Source organism: Hoplias malabaricus, chromosome 2, assembly GCF_029633855.1.
Source record: "Hoplias malabaricus isolate fHopMal1 chromosome 2, fHopMal1.hap1, whole genome shotgun sequence".
Classification (NCBI taxonomy): Eukaryota; Metazoa; Chordata; class Actinopteri; order Characiformes; family Erythrinidae; genus Hoplias; species Hoplias malabaricus.
In genome coordinates, this window is record NC_089801.1 from 56,936,979 (window position 1) to 56,954,629 (window position 17,651).

Sequence of the window (17,651 nt, forward strand, 5' to 3'; positions counted from 1 at the left end):
CAAACCTGTGCTGTATTAACTGTTACACAATAAACGCGTCTATGATTTGTACTGCTGATGGAAAGACATCGCTGGTTTTAATATTGATTTTTAATTTTAATTTGCTGTTGGATTTGTGCCATCATCGCCATTGAGAAGTTTTTGGTCACATTTGTATTTGTGTTAACGTTTCTCCTTGATATGTTGTTTGTTATTTTGGTTGTTTGATTCTTTTGCCTTCCATTTTTGAGCCGAAATTGGAATTTCTCCTTTTTTTTTTCCTTCTTGTTGAGTGAAGTTGACAGTTTCAGTTTCAGATTCTAAAATAATCTTCTTGTTTTCTAAGAAAAAAGGTCATTAAAAGTATTTTAAAACCTAAAGTTCCAGGTTTTTCTTTTGTTTAATATGTAAACATTTAAGTAAAATTAATGTAGTGTTTTTGACCTTGTATAAACACAGACTAAAGGCTGCTGCAGGTTTTGAGACAGAAATAGAACTATCCCTTTTTTAGTGAAATCCTTTTAAATCTAGTCAGTATTTCTCATATTTCCATATTGTTTCACTTATTTCCAGAATATATTACTGGTTTCAAGCATCATTTGTTGGACAAAATGATAAAAATATCAACATTACTTAGATTATAAAATAAATTTTAACATTCTTACGACAATCTCAATGAAACATCTTTAGATTTATTGATGAGACACTGAATGAAGACACTCAGTATGAGAACACTTGGCTGTGCAGCTTTATGCTAACATGCTTTACTCTTTGTTTTTTTGATGAGAGTACATAACCCAGAAACCACACAGTGAAGTTAGCTAGAGACTGAAACAGTTTAAGACGAGTGTGATGTCAAATCTATGTAGGAAACTGCCTGTTTAGTGGCCATTTCGGCTCAGCCTCGGGCAGTGGATCCCACTGATACAAGACCAGGCTGGTGTGGTTCTGAAAGAGGACAGACCTGTAAACACAACCCAGTTCAGACACATTTCAGACAGAGTCTGACCAATGAGCCATAAGCAGGGTTTAGAAACTAGAAACACATTTCTAACATCTACAACATTTATCCTCAGTGGCTGTGACGCAGATAACAACGACTTGTTGAAAAGATGAACACAAACTACAAAGACTAAACAATATTAGCGAGAGATATAAAATGATGCTGTTTTACATATGAATTGGGCTGAAGTATGATGTGGTCAGAAAGTCCATATGACGTCTAGTGTTTGAACAAAGGATTTTCTTGCAAGCTGATTGGCCCTGTCCATTGTAAAGTGTGAGTTTCCCCTTTAAAAGGGAAGTATCTCTGGTTTGTTTAGTTTCAGAAGCTCTGCATCTTTTAAGGTGGAACAATGTGTTTGTTTTTTACGCAGCTGAAGTGTAAATTGTGTTTATTCACTGAATTCCCACAGAAACTCATATATAACTCAAGTTGTTTAGATTTGTAGCACTGTCACTAATGCAATTAGCCGTCTCCCGAGTTTGGAGACACATCCACCTTAAGTGATGTAAATGTAACAGCAAAAAATAAGTCAGTGTTACCCCCCTATTGAGCAGGAATAGAACAACATCCTCATCTCGGTTGGTGCGTTTCAGTGTTTGGAGTCTCTCCATCGTCTAAAAACCTCCAGATGGCGTTTCTCTGCTGTGAGCAGAGATAGAGAGAAAGCCTAGCATACCACACACAGACACTTTGTTTTTTCACTCATTTACAGAAACTGGGGCTTTGTAAACACATTAGAGCGGTTTCCAGCTCAAACCGACTGTAGAGCAGCACATGGAGATGAGACACACTCAGAGCTTTATACACAGGATATTTAGATTACAATCGTGAACATTGCATTTAAAGAAGCGCTTCCCCAAAAATTTGTACAGCAGTGACATGTCTCTTCCTCCTTTATAAAGTCTCTGCAGTTAGCATCATAGTAATTGCTGATTAGCTTCAGGTACTTGTTAACTATCTTAGCCTTGTAGATCCAGTGTGTTAAAGGAGTTGGAAACTGAATAAATGAACTGAGCTCTTTACTGTACACTAAATCCCTGTTCATAGAGTCCCGGTGTCTGTGTTATTGAACTTCCATTTAAAAACTGAACATCTGTCTCTGTTTACAAACAAGAAACTCACCCATTTCCTCAGAACTTACTCCTGAAGGGTGTCATCAGGATGGAGTTCAGCTGCTTAAACATTGGCGAGGTCAGTTACTGCTGTTGGAGGTTTAGTGCATGGTGACATTAGACTCATCACCAGAGGGAGTGTTGTCCAAAGATCAATGCTGGGGGGCTTCATACTCCTCCATTAAACACATGGCATTGGAGATAACTTTCATTGCAGAGTTAAAGTAAAGATTCTGCTTTCCTCTGCAGATTTCCTGTTCAGCTGCGAGATCTGAAAATGAAAAACCACAAACCAAGCAAACCAGAAATGGATGATTTACATAAGACTGTCAAACAAAGAGATTATTAAAGCCTGTTGCTTCTCTTTGTCCTTCATGCAGACTCAGTCCAGAGCCATGGTCAGTAGAACCTCTCAGAACGTTCAAAATGTCTGAGGAAAGGAGCTGAAGTGTGTCACACCCTGTTCTGCTCTTTCTGGATCAATAAATACCCCAGCTCTTTAAAGCTGTTTTGTGACAACTTTCTCTTGTGAAAAGTTGTGTATAAATAAAATTTGATTGATTAATTGATTGATTGACAGACACAAAGAGATACATAGTGAAACACAGAGACACAGAAAAACACAGAGACACAAGGAGAAACAAAGACACACAGAGAAACAGAGTTATGTTGTTGTGTTATCAGTGTGTTGCTGTGGTTAACCTAATTGATGCATATATTTATGCTGAAGGTAATGTTGTGGGTTTTTTTGTGATTCTTACAGACACTGCTGTTGTTCTGTTTTATTTTTCCCCCCATGATTTTTATTTATTCTTGGTGTGACTGATTTTGTTGTGATTGGTGTTGTTATTCCTGATATTAGAATTGTGATCTGTGTTATTCCTGATATTAGAATTGTGATCTGGGTTATTCCTGATATTAGAGTTGTGATTGGTGTTGTTATTCCTGATATTAGAGTTGCGATTGGTGTTGTTCCTGATATTAGAGTTGTGATTGATGTTGTCATTCCTGATATTAGAGTTGTGATTGGTGTTGTTATTCCTGATATTAGAGTTGCGATTGGTGTTGTTCCTGATATTAGAGTTGTGATTGATGTTGTCATTCCTGATATTAGAGTTGTGACCGGTGTTATTCCTGATATTAGAGTTGCGATTGGTGTTGTTCCTGATACTAGAGTTGTGATTGATGTTGTTTTTCCTGATATTAGAGTTGTGATTGATGTTGTCCTTCCTGATACTAGAGTTGTCATTGGTGTTATTCCTGATATTAGAGTTGTGATCAGTGCTATTCCTGATATTAGATTTGTGATCTGTATTATTCCTGATATTAGAATTGTGATCTGTTTTATTCCTGATATTAGAATTGTGATCTGTGTTATTCCTGATATTAGAGTTATGATTGTTGTTGTTCCTGATATTAGAGTTGTGATTGGTGTTGTTATTCCTGATATTAGAGTTGTGATCTGTGTTATTCCTGATATTAGAGTTGCGATTGGTGTTGTTCCTGATATTAGAGTTGTGATTGGTGTTGTTATTCCTGATATTACAGTTGCGATTGGTGTTGTTCCTGATATTAGAGTTGTGATTGATGTTGTCATTCCTGATATTAGAGTTGTGACCGGTGTTATTCCTGATATTAGAGTTGCGATTGGTGTTGTTCCTGATATTAGAGATGTGATCTGTGTTATTCCTGATATTAGAGATGTGATCTGTGTTATTCCTGATATTAGAGTTGTGATCTGTGTTATTCCTGATATTAGACTTGCGATTGGTGTTGTTCCTGATATTAGAGTTGTGATTGGTGTTGTTATTCCTGATATTAGAGTTGCGATTGGTGTTGTTCCTGATATTAGAATTGTGATTGATGTTGTCATTCCTGATATTAGAGTTGTGATCTGTGTTATTCCTGATATTAGAGTTGCGATTGGTGTTGTTCCTGATATTAGAATTGTGATTGATGTTGTCATTCCTGATATTAGAGTTGTGATCTGTGTTATTCCTGATATTAGAGTTGCGATTGGTGTTGTTCCTGATATTAGAATTGTGATTGATGTTGTCATTCCTGATATTAGAGTTGTGATTTGTGTTATTCCTGATATTAGAGTTGCGATTGGTGTTGTTCCTGATATTAGAGTTGTGATTGGTGTTGTTATTCCTGATATTAGAGTTGCGATTGGTGTTGTTCCTGATATTAGAGTTGTGATTGATGTTGTCATTCCTGATATTAGAGTTGTGACCGGTGTTCTTCCTGATATTAGAGTTGTGATCAGTGTTATTCCTGATAGTAGACTTGTGATCTGTGTTATTCCTGATATTATAGTTGTGATTGATGTCATTATTCCTGATATTAGAGTTGTGATCTGTGTTATTCCTGATATTAGAGTTGTGATTGTTGTTGTTCCTGATATTAGAGTTGTGATCTGTGTTATTCCTGATATTAGAATTGTGATTGTTGTTGTTCCTTATATTAGAGTTGCGATTGTTGTTGTTCCTGATATTACAGTTGTGATTGGTGTTGTTATTCCTGATATTAGAGTTCGGATTGATGTTGTCATTCCTGATATTAGAGTTGTGATCAGTGTTATTCCTGATATTAGAATTGTGATTGGTTTTATTCCTGATATTAGATTTGTGATTGATATTGTCATTCCTGATATTAGAATTGTGATCTGTGTTCTACCTGATATTAGAGTTGTGATCAGTGTTATTCCTGATATTATAGTTGTGATTGGTGTTATTCCTGATATTAGATTTATGATTGATATTGTCATTCCTGATATTAGAGTTGTGATCGGTGTTCTTCCTGATATTAGAGTTGTGATTGGCGTTATTCCTGACATTATAGTTGTGATTGATGTCATTATTCCTGATATTAGAGTTGTGATTGATGTTGTCATTCCTGATATTAAAGTTGTGATTGGTGTTATTCCTGATACTAGAGTTGTGATTGATGTTGTTTTTCCTGATATTAGAGTTGTGATTGATGTTGTCCTTCCTGATATTAGAGTTGTGATTGATGTTGTCATTCCTGATATTAGAGTTGTGATTGGTGTTGTTATTCCTGATATTAGAGTTGCGATTGGTGTTGTTCCTGATATTAGAGTTGTGATTGATGTTGTCATTCCTGATATTAGAGTTGTGACCGGTGTTATTCCTGATATTAGAGTTGCGATTGGTGTTGTTCCTGATACTAGAGTTGTGATTGATGTTGTTTTTCCTGATATTAGAGTTGTGATTGATGTTGTCCTTCCTGATACTAGAGTTGTCATTGGTGTTATTCCTGATATTAGAGTTGTGATCAGTGCTATTCCTGATATTAGATTTGTGATCTGTATTATTCCTGATATTAGAATTGTGATCTGTTTTATTCCTGATATTAGAATTGTGATCTGTGTTATTCCTGATATTAGAGTTATGATTGTTGTTGTTCCTGATATTAGAGTTGTGATTGGTGTTGTTATTCCTGATATTAGAGTTGTGATCTGTGTTATTCCTGATATTAGAGTTGCGATTGGTGTTGTTCCTGATATTAGAGTTGTGATTGGTGTTGTTATTCCTGATATTACAGTTGCGATTGGTGTTGTTCCTGATATTAGAGTTGTGATTGATGTTGTCATTCCTGATATTAGAGTTGTGACCGGTGTTATTCCTGATATTAGAGTTGCGATTGGTGTTGTTCCTGATATTAGAGATGTGATCTGTGTTATTCCTGATATTAGAGTTGTGATCTGTGTTATTCCTGATATTAGACTTGCGATTGGTGTTGTTCCTGATATTAGAGTTGTGATTGGTGTTGTTATTCCTGATATTAGAGTTGCGATTGGTGTTGTTCCTGATATTAGAATTGTGATTGATGTTGTCATTCCTGATATTAGAGTTGTGATCTGTGTTATTCCTGATATTAGAGTTGCGATTGGTGTTGTTCCTGATATTAGAATTGTGATTGATGTTGTCATTCCTGATATTAGAGTTGTGATCTGTGTTATTCCTGATATTAGAGTTGCGATTGGTGTTGTTCCTGATATTAGAATTGTGATTGATGTTGTCATTCCTGATATTAGAGTTGTGATTTGTGTTATTCCTGATATTAGAGTTGCGATTGGTGTTGTTCCTGATATTAGAGTTGTGATTGGTGTTGTTATTCCTGATATTAGAGTTGCGATTGGTGTTGTTCCTGATATTAGAGTTGTGATTGATGTTGTCATTCCTGATATTAGAGTTGTGACCGGTGTTCTTCCTGATATTAGAGTTGTGATCAGTGTTATTCCTGATAGTAGACTTGTGATCTGTGTTATTCCTGATATTATAGTTGTGATTGATGTCATTATTCCTGATATTAGAGTTGTGATCTGTGTTATTCCTGATATTAGAGTTGTGATTGTTGTTGTTCCTGATATTAGAGTTGTGATCTGTGTTATTCCTGATATTAGAATTGTGATTGTTGTTGTTCCTTATATTAGAGTTGCGATTGTTGTTGTTCCTGATATTACAGTTGTGATTGGTGTTGTTATTCCTGATATTAGAGTTCGGATTGATGTTGTCATTCCTGATATTAGAGTTGTGATCAGTGTTATTCCTGATATTAGAATTGTGATTGGTTTTATTCCTGATATTAGATTTGTGATTGATATTGTCATTCCTGATATTAGAATTGTGATCTGTGTTCTACCTGATATTAGAGTTGTGATCAGTGTTATTCCTGATATTATAGTTGTGATTGGTGTTATTCCTGATATTAGATTTATGATTGATATTGTCATTCCTGATATTAGAGTTGTGATCGGTGTTCTTCCTGATATTAGAGTTGTGATTGGCGTTATTCCTGACATTATAGTTGTGATTGATGTCATTATTCCTGATATTAGAGTTGTGATTGATGTTGTCATTCCTGATATTAAAGTTGTGATTGGTGTTATTCCTGATACTAGAGTTGTGATTGATGTTGTTTTTCCTGATATTAGAGTTGTGATTGATGTTGTCCTTCCTGATATTAGAGTTGTGATTGATGTTGTCATTCCTGATATTAGAGTTGTGATCTGTGTTATTCCTGATATTAGAGTTGTGATCTGTGTTATTCCTGATATTAGAATTGTGATTGTTGTTGTTCCTGATATTAGAGTTGCGATTGTTGTTGTTCCTGATATTAAAGTTGTGATTGGTGTTGTTATTCCTGATATTAGAGTTCGGATTGATGTTGTCATTCCTGATATTAGAGTTGTGATCAGTGTTATTCCTCATATTAGAGTTGTGATTGGTTTTATTCCTGATATTAGATTTGTGATTGATATTGTCATTCCTGATATTAGAATTGTGATCTGTGTTCTACCTGATATTAGAGTTGTGATCAGTGTTATTCCTGATATTATAGTTGTGATTGGTGTTATTCCTGATATTAGATTTATGATTGATATTGTTATTCCTGATATTAGAGTTGTGATCGGTGTTCTTCCTGATATTAGAGTTGTGATTGGCGTTATTCCTGACATTATAGTTGTGATTGATGTCATTATTCCTGATATTAGAGTTGTGATTGATGTTGTCATTCCTGATATTAAAGTTGTGATTGGTGTTATTCCTGATACTAGAGTTGTGATTGATGTTGTTTTTCCTGATATTAGAGTTGTGATTGATGTTGTCCTTCCTGATATTAGAGTTGTGATTGATGTTGTCATTCCTGATATTAGAGTTGTGATCTGTGTTATTCCTGATATTAGAGTTGTGATCTGTGTTATTCCTGATATTAGAGTTGTGATTGATGTTGTCATTCCTGATATTAGAGTTGTGATCTGTGTTATTCCTAATATTAGAGTTGTGATTGGTGTTATTCCTGATATTAGATTTGTGATTGATATTGTCATTCCTGATATTAGAGTTGTGATCTGTGTTCTACCTGAGTTGTGATTGATGTCATTATTCCTGAGTTGTGATTGATGTTGTCATTCCTGATATTAAAGTTGTCATTGGTGTTATTCCTGATATTAGAGTTGTCATTGGTGCTATTGTTTCTACTCATTTTGGTTTGTTCTTGTGTTATTGTCGTTAATTTTGTTATTGTTGTGAATGCGTTTTGACATGATTTTATTCTCATTGTTGATATTGTCCTGTAGTTTTCCTGTTTTTCCATCTCTTTTGCATTTTTTGTCAAATCAGTGTGTGTGTGTGTGTGTGTGTGTGTGTGTGGTATTGCAAGATAACATGTTATTTCTCTTACAGTTAAACCCTTGTATCTTGCCATTTTCTTTCTTTTTTTATTCACTTTCTCTTCCCTATATTTTCTTCTCAATTTCTCTCTTTCTATTTCCTCTTTTCTTTTTCAATTCTTTTCTCTCTCTCTCTCTCTCTCTCTCACACTCACCCACCCACCCACCCACACACACACACACACACACACACACACACACACACACACACATTCAAAATCATTCAAACTTATTTAAATCAGTAAGTAAACATAGAACACACCCCAGCTGTTAGTCACATTAACCTACCAATTAGGTGTGGCTGCAGGTGTGGCCTCAGTCCACTCAGGTTGAACTGAGAGCAAAGCAATAAACATCGAACCTTAAAAAAAATTTAATCCACCCAAATTACGACAAGCCCCGCCTTCCTGTGCTCTGATAGGCTAATAAATTTTGCCTGCTGCACTGTGATTGGCTGAGAATTTTTATATTTGGAGGCTAGTGTGCAGGAGATTACTACTCCTGGGAACAGAAATATATGACACATGTTTTATATACTACTTAATATAACTGAATTATATATATATATATATATATTAATGAGAATGATCCATCACCACATCACACCTGCTCTGTGGGGGGAAAGGGAGGTAACGAAGTATGCAGAGCAACAGATGGACTACAGTCGGTAACTGTAGAACTACAGGCTGCTCTGTGTGGTCAGTGGAGCTGATACAATGATGAGTGTGGGTTTTTATTTTGTGAATGTCCATATTATTATTACCCCCGGGTAAGAGAATATGAATATAAATGGCAGTGTTTTGACTAGCCACGTAAAAGAATTATCATACAAACATAAAATATTAATAATTAGAGACACAGTTGTTGTTTTGTTGAGACGACCAATCAGGGCGCAGTAGGGCGGGGCCTGTCTGAAAACGGGCGGGAACAAAAATAACAGCCGCGCCCAGAGCGAGGCTCAAAACTTCCTCGATCTCAGGTAAGAATCCACGGCGGAGTGAGAGGAGAAAGGGACGATTTACAGTGAAACATAGCGAGCTCGGAGCCACGGAGACATGGACTAAACAGAGACGAAGAAAAACAGAGGTAAGAGAAGGAAAACCCCGCGCTCCTCTCTTTTTAAAACGCGCATTTAGACTCGAGGTTTAAGCTCGGTTTGAGGTGACTGCGTTCACCTTGGTGGAGCCCTGCTGTGTGTGTCTGCGGGTGGTGGAGCTCTGGGGGTTGATGGAGGTCTAAATGGCTTGGCTCCTTCAGTACTTGAGCTGAGTGGTGTTCACTCTCTCTTAAAGACCGTGAGCGTGCATCTGGGGGTGTTCTACAAGGCAAGATTTCTTTTTAGCCGGATAATTTAAGCCTAAATTTGAGGACTTGTCCAGTTGGAAAGTCCCAGGTCAGCTCGGCTTGGGTTTGGAATTAGGTTACCCGGCTAAACCGAGTAAGGTACGTTAATCCAGCTTTGTGGATCTCCCTCCTGATCTCGAATTCCACATCAGTGCGTTGAAAAATCTAGCTAGTGACGTCACAAATCTCAGATTGTGATTTAAAGTATATTTATGATGAGGTTGAAGCTTATCTGTGCAGGTACATGCTATGCAAGATCAGAATTTGCGTAAGATTATATTTTTCTTGGTTTTTGACCACAGGTAAATTATTAATGAATGTAAATAACACATTTTCCTGCATATTTTATAATATTTTGCTTAAAGTACGGATAAAAATAATACATTTAGATAAAATTTAAAGGTGCCAGTACATTTGTACCCTCCTCACCTGGAGTTAAACCCTGTAAATAAACAGTGAATGTGTACTGCGTGTGCAGGAGTGTGTTCCCTGTGTTCTTATTTAGAAAGCCAGTAAACACATGTTCGTTTAACCACAGGCATGCAGATGTATTTGTCTTTGTATGTATCTACACACAGCCGTGGACTAAAGGTTAGAGAGGAGGGCTTGGGACCTGAGGGTCGCTGGTTAAGACCCCTACACCCTCAAGAAAATTGGGGTTGTGTGGAGGAGGGAAGGAACAGCACTGTGTTCTCGATCAACATCCACAGCTGAAGTGGCTCTGAGAAAGAAAATACAACACTGTCTGTGTGTGTTGAAGTCTGTGTGATGACGAGTGTGTTTTGCCTGTACCTGCCCTTACACCCAGCTGTAAACCCAGGTGTGTTTTGTTCTTTATCTGCTGTGGTATTTCATCGCCGTTTATGGCAATGGGGCAGAAGCGTTTGATTATCGCAGCAGGATCTGATCATAACCTCATCTGACTGCTCAGGATTTATTTATATAGATTATGAAACAGGGATTAGGATCCTGTCTGTGATTGTTCTGATACTAACTCTGTAAAGCTGCTTTGTAAGAACATCAGCTGTAAAATTCGATATATAAATAAGCTCTGATTGGTTGATTGATCTGTGTGTCTGCACAGATTATGAAGACATTCATGTTCAAATTGACACCTGGATTATAAACTGGATTAAGAGTGGATTCTGAGGAGAGTTGATGGTGGAATAAACTCAGATTATCAACATAAAGAAGCATGATTTATGATTATGATTTTGTGAGGGATGGTACTAAAACATAGATTATAAACCTCACCAAACAGGGATTTAATCAAAATCTTACCTGAGTAGAGATTATGAAGAGGGAGAGAACTGGGGATCTGAGAGTAGGAAAATGATGAAGTGGGGACTGAAACTGGTTTATAAAGAGATTAATACAGAAACTAACGCTGGTGTATAAAAAATAAAATCAGGATTAAGAATAGTGTAAAAACTGTACATGAAGAGACTAAAGTGATGAAAGTCTGGATGATGTGCAGATTAAAGCCGGGTGTGAAATGATTAAATTAGGAATTATGTAGCGAGTACAGTCAGATTAGTACTGGTTTATGATCAGATTAAAGGTGAGTTTAGATTATGAACATTTTGCTCCAGTGCGTAACTGAGTTTCCTGTGTGGTATGTATGTGTTATCGTTTGTTTGTGGTGGTGGTGTATGACGTAAAGGAGGGAGTGAGTGTGTGTTTGTAGCTGTTTTTCTCAAAGATAACAAGTGTGAAATTCCAGTTAGTGTTCTCCTCTGAGCGGATTGACCTGATGAACAGAGGTTAGTGTTCTCCTCCGAGCGTGTTGAGTCTGATGAACAGAGGTTAGTGTTCTCCTCCGAGCGTGTTGAGTCTGATGAACAGAGGTTAGTGTTCTCCTCCGAGCGTGTTGAGTCTGATGAACAGAGGCTAGTGTTCTCCTCTGAGTGTGTTGAGTCTGATGAACAGAGGTTAGTGTTCTCCTCTGAGCGTGTTGAGTCTGATGAACAGAGGTTAGTGTTCTCCTCCGAGCGTGTTGAGTCTGATGAACAGAGGCTAGTGTTCTCCTCTGAGTGTGTTGAGTCTGATGAACAGAGGTTAGTGTTCTCCTCTGAGCGTGTTGAGTCTGATGAACAGAGGTTAGTGTTCTCCTCCGAGCGTGTTGAGTCTGATGAACAGAGGTTAGTGTTCTCCTCCGAGCGTGTTGAGTCTGATGAACAGAGGTTAGTGTTCTCCTCCGAGCGTGTTGAGTCTGATGAACAGAGGCTAGTGTTCTCCTCCGAGCGTGTTGAGTCTGATGAACAGAGGTTAGTGTTCTCCTCCGAGCGTGTTGAGTCTGATGAACAGAGGTTAGTGTTCTCCTCTGAGCGTGTTGAGTCTGATGAACAGAGGTTAGTGTTCTCCTCCGAGCGTGTTGAGTCTGATGAACAGAGGTTAGTGTTCTCCTCAGAGCGTGTTGAGTCTGATGAACAGAGGTTAGTGTTCTCCTCTCAGCATGTTGACCTGATGAACAGAGGTTAGTGTTCTCCTCTCAGCATGCTGACCTGATGAACAGAATCATTACTGTGTGTTCTGGAGTGAGGTTCCTAACTTGGTGGAGGAGTCCTAGCTAATGGGTGGCATTGTTAATGACTAACTTGGGATGAAAACTTGGCAAAAGTAAATACTATTCACCTATGGCTCATGTTAGCACACACCTGAGTGGTTAACGAACACTGGGACTGGGCGCGTGCCTCAGGTTCCTGACATGTTTGAACAGTGCCTGGGGTATTAGTTTAGAGAGAACATCTCTCTCCTGATGTGTCATGCTGAGGGAAGTAACACAACTTTCTCTCGGCTCAGTGAAAGTCTTATTATCTCCAAATACACTGACGTTTCCCTGTTTAATTATTCATGTGTTTTTTGTAAAGTGTTTATTCTCTCCTGTTCTCTGTCTTTGTTTCCTAGTATCTCTCTCTCTCTCTCTCCCTCTTTCTGTCTGTTTCTTATGAGATTGACTTTGACCTGTAACACTGCAGTCCCATTTGGGGGTTAATAAAGTCTGGATTATTGCTATTTTCACAGTTAAAGGAGACATTTGATTAATGATTTTATTCAAAGTACATTTTGTATAAAACTCTCAGAATGTTTCTTCTCCATGTGCTGCTCTCCAGTTGGTTCCACATTAAAGACACCGTTCCACCTTTAAAAGATGCAGAGTTTCTGAATGAAAACAAACCAGGAAACAGCATTTCCCCACAATCTGAGACCTCGTCTTTAATACATATATTTTAACATTTTTAGTTACAGTATCTTTTTTTCTGAGAAATAAAAAGCTCTAGAAGAAAACAACCTTCCACCAACAGATCTGGAAGAGATTGTAGGTGTTTGCAGTAATATTCAGATGAGCAAAATGATCTACACATGAGAGACCTTTAAAGTTCATATTCCCCTCCTCACAACAGTGGACCACAGTTCTGTTTCTTAATGAAACATCCGTGACCTGCTTTGGTCAAAGCTCCACAGCAGTTTTCTCCCCCTGTCTAAGCAGCCCTGTTCAGAACGCCCACTTTCAGCACCTGTTCCTTTAAATGATAATGAGCTGCTTGCTGTTCACCCCGACCCCTAGTGCACAGTGCTGAACTATTTTCAGGTTTTTTTTATTTTGTTTCCACTGATGTTTATTTACGTTTCTGACAATTGGCAGCTGTTTTTTTAGGACAGATGTGGTAGCTGATGTTGTGTTAGGACACTTGTTCCAGGACTTGCCTGAGCTGAGAATCTAACTCTAGTTCTCTATATTGTTACTTGCTACACTGTCCGGCTGCTGTGTCCTCTCTGCTTCTGTCCAGGACAAAAGCAACTGCTTTTGCTACTTGACTGAATTCTTACCTATCTTTCCAAACGTTAACAAACACATTCTGGAGTGAGCCCCAATGTGCCCCCCTGTGTTTGATTAGCAGATTAGCATTCAAATGATTAGCAGACTCTCTCAACATTTTGGAAATTGTTACAGGTATCAGTTTCAGACGGAGACTGTTTTTAGATGTTGACACCTTACAATGACTAATGTTCAGTATTTCACTGAATTATTCACATGATTATTGACAAATAGCCTGTAACCCCCTCAACTAAATAACATTTATTTTTCTTTAGCATTGTTTTCTATTTAGCATTTATTTATATTTATTTATTATATATATTACAGCAACCCAGTTCTCTTCTTCCTTTGTGTTTTTTAATCTCTTTTTACTAATTACAGTTTAAAACGGGATGGTGCCATAAACAATGCAAAAATGCTGTGCTAATGTAGCCTAGCTGCATTGTTTTCTGTGTGGTGTAGTTAACATTTTAGTATAATTTTAGAAGTCTGCATAAGCTCCATCACTCCATATCTCTGTTATCCCAACATGCTCCGGGTCGAGGCGAGAACACAGCTGCTTGAGCGTGAGCCCTAAAGCTGAAAAGGCCACAAACTCTAATGTTAGCTGCGCTAACCAAATTAATAGCGCTAGCCAGAGAGTATATATGCTTTGCCAAACCATTTTGAGTCTCTGTCAAAGATATATACAGAGCCCTCTGTATATATTTAGTTCTGATTGTTTTTCTAAAATGTTAGATATGGTCAGTGAGAATGAGTAAATATACCCATCCCTTGTTTTGGTATAAATCCGGGTCTGAACAGATAAACCGATCACTGCAGTCTTCACCTGCCGTCCCTGTGCAGTTGTGAATCTGGTTTGTAGGTCGCTGCACCTATCTCGAGTCAGATTGGTCATGTGGGGTTACGTAAGCAGTTTCCAGAAGCTATCGGACGGGTCTGGCAGGTGTTACTGCTCTGCAACTGATTTGTAGAAACACCGGCTCCTGCTGTCTGGGGGTTTCTGATATTGTGTCACAGTTACATAATTGCAGCTCTGTTAATGTAGTAAACAAATCAGAGCACGTTCAGTAATCCAGAAGAGCAGACGCCTTCCTTTTTCCTTTAAACATGCACTGTTCACAAAAGTTGTGTAGTGAATGTTTGTAGAAACCCCTTTTGCACAAACACAGGGTGCATAATCTTCATTAATAAAGTACTGACATGAAATAATACCCTTTAGAGCAGCTGCACATCAGCCTATAATGATCAAGACCAAGAGTTCAGCAGAGGGGTATAAATCTGGAACTCTTCTCTGGAGTGATGATAATAATATTTATAATAACATTTTTTATTCAAATCAAAACAATAACATTCATATTTGATTATGCAATTATTTATTGTAAACTTTACTACTACTATTATTATTATTATTATTATTATTATTATATCTACCTCTGATATAATAATATCAAGCCAGATTTAGCATATCTACAGCTACATTTACTAATATTCTGTTGTACAATCTGGAAATGATTTTATTGTGCACTCCAGATTTTGTTTCTACGCATCCTAGGTCCTTTAAATTCACTTTTAGGTCTTGATTAAAATAATTTCTGACCTGTAGATATTATAAAAACAACAACACTATCTATGTTAAAAGGAAGTGGGGGAAAAAGAAGGAAACCTTATAATTACAGAGGAAGGTTGGGACGACACACCAGTGGGGTTCAAACAGGATCAGGATCAGGTATTTTATTACCCCTGTTCAGAAAAGGTTGATACCTGGGAATGGGGGATACTTATTGGAGATGTGGGGGAGGTGGGGCCATCTATTTCCATATTTTTTGGGACTGTCAAGCCATTCACCAGTATTGGTCTCAAATTCATGATCATATACAGAATATCTTTTCATTTGTCTTTCCTTTAACCTTTGAAAACATGCTTTTTTGGTAACGTATGGGGGATAAACTGAATTTGAATGATTAAACAAACCCGTTGTACATCCTACTGGCAGCAAGTAAAAAGACGCTCACGAGGAGATGGCTCAAACCTGAATCACCAACAACTGAAGACTGGATAAATGTTGTGCAAGAGAACTGCACAATAGAAAGCCTTTTTTTCTTTGACTGTCTTTCTCTCTAAAAGTACAGAGAGATACCTTCTACAAAATATAGTCCAAATGGATGGAATATGTCAAGCCAGTTAGCTCTGATTTTATATAAAGCTGGCTGCTCTATGAATTGTGCGCCACCCATGTTCCAATGTTTTTTTTTTTTTTGTTTGTTTTTTTCAGGTAAAACTTTAAATTGTAATACCATGTGCCTTCTCAATAAATGAGTTAATTATAAAAAAATTAAGATGAGTAATAATATTAATTTTATCCCAATCTAAAAATGAATATTTTGTTGTTTTGATTGGAACTAGTGCTGGGTGATATGAGCACAAATCAGTATCACTATTAATTGCACAATTTACCATGATTATGGTTAACGAAGAGTTATTTTGTGTTTATGACCCTCATAGTTGAGTGATAAGGCTTGTGCTGTAAATATGCTCCAGTGTTAAAGCTGGGATATTTTCTCTAATGTCGCTGGGAGCTTGTTCCTCTCTTTTTTTCTGAGCACTGTTTATATTTGGCATGTGATTGTGCTTTGGCTAAAAAAATTTTTTCTCAGAGTTTACATTTGACCTCTTTCTGTTCAGCGTTGTCAATGTGGGATGTGCGTTTTTTGTACTTGCAGCTTGAGTTGCTCTGTCAGCCTCTGCGTTTAGGTTTGAAATAAATAAATAATTATTATTTTTATTCCTATTAAACATACCTCTGACCTGACGTGACCTAACCGTGTCAGTTACACTGAGAGCATTTTCCTCATTCACTATTCTCTCTACAGTAACTGTGACTCATACTGTGCTTTCCTCATGGCATTGGTGTGTGCGTGCGTGTGCATCAGCCTTATCATTACTTCCCCCTCCTTGTATCCACTCTCAACGTCAATTGACAGTATGCGAGCCCTTTGTTGTTCCACACTTACAGACTGAAGCCCAGTCTGATGCTCCACCTCCTGTTTTTCAGTGGTCAGGACCCCACAGAGAAGGTGGGGTTTGCTGGATGTTTTTGGTCGGTGAAATATTCTCAGTCCAACAGTGACATTTAGCAGTTTAAAAACTCCAGCAGCACTGCTGTGTCTGATCCACTCGCACCAGCACAACACACACTAACACACCACCACCACATCAGTGTCACTGCAGCACTGAGGATGATCCACATCACACCTGCTCTGTGGGACTCAACAAAGTATGCAGTGCAACAGTTAGACGACAGTCTGAGGCGACTCCGTAATGTCCCAAAGACACGGGGGGTTCTCTGGGTCTAGAATGTTGTGATCTTTGATTCATCCATGCGTTCATATACGAGACATTGATTGTGAAATGGATATTGTTTGATGTCCTGTTTTTAAAATAAACAGTTCCCTGAAGTGTTTTTTCAGGTTTATCAGACTGTATTTGAAACTTTAAGCCAGAGTTATGTGTAAAACCTCAAATTTCTGCTGATGTGTGAGAGTCTGGGTAGTGTTTCTGAAAAAGGGGAAACATCTCTGATGTGGCTGTTCGTCTGAAACTCTCAGTCAATTTCTTTATTCAGTGACCTCGCAAACAGTTCCATTCCACAGACTTTTCCAAGGTGCACCAGAATAATTCTTTGTCTGAACTGATTACAGACGTCCCACTGAATCACTGAATCATTTCCTCCGGAGCTCAGTCTGAGTGAATCACTCTGTGTGTGAGGTTAGCTGTTAAATGAGGATCGTTCTCTTTTTGATGATTCTTGAATCTGATTCACTGAACAGTTGTGGTTAATTTTTTAACTAAATCATGTTGCTCAATGATCACCCAAATGTGGATTTTAGGAGGTTGTGACTCATTTAAAGTATTTTCCAAGAAACTGAACGTAATTTAGTTCAATGAATTTATTTATTTATTTATTCATTCATTCATTCATTGTCTGTAACCCTTATCCAGTTCAGGGTCGTGGTGGGTCCTGGGATTGTGGGTTCGAGTTCTGCTCCGGGTGACTGTCTGTGATTTAGTGTGGTGTGTTCTCCCCGTGTCCCCATGGGTTTCCTCCCATGTTCCAAAAGCATGTGTCTATGAGTGTGAGTGTTTGTCGTCCTGTGAAGGACTGGCACCCCCTCCAGGGTGTGTTCCCGC

General features: G+C 37.9%; 2 protein-coding genes across 4 annotated transcripts in view; one reads left to right on the forward strand and one right to left on the reverse strand.

Moving 5' to 3' along the window:
* Positions 1-2,900: 2,900 nt before the first annotated feature.
* Positions 2,901-7,334, reverse strand: LOC136677134 (putative uncharacterized protein DDB_G0282133). The gene is made up of 3 exons (XM_066654562.1): positions 6,766-7,334; positions 4,777-6,642; positions 2,901-4,653 (listed from the first exon to the last, which is right to left on the reverse strand). Exons 1-3 carry the CDS (start codon positions 7,332-7,334, stop codon positions 2,901-2,903), a joined length of 4,188 nt encoding a protein of 1,395 aa, XP_066510659.1.
* A 1,934-nt stretch (positions 7,335-9,268) lies between these two features.
* LOC136686559 (lysophosphatidic acid receptor 1-A-like) overlaps positions 9,269-17,651 on the forward strand; it is a 31,209-nt gene continuing 22,826 nt past the window's right edge. For all 3 annotated transcript variants that reach the window (XM_066660429.1, XM_066660427.1, XM_066660428.1), the window contains exon 1: positions 9,269-9,382. The gene's annotated coding sequence lies outside the window, so the exon portion shown is untranslated. The remainder of the gene's footprint in view (positions 9,383-17,651) is intronic.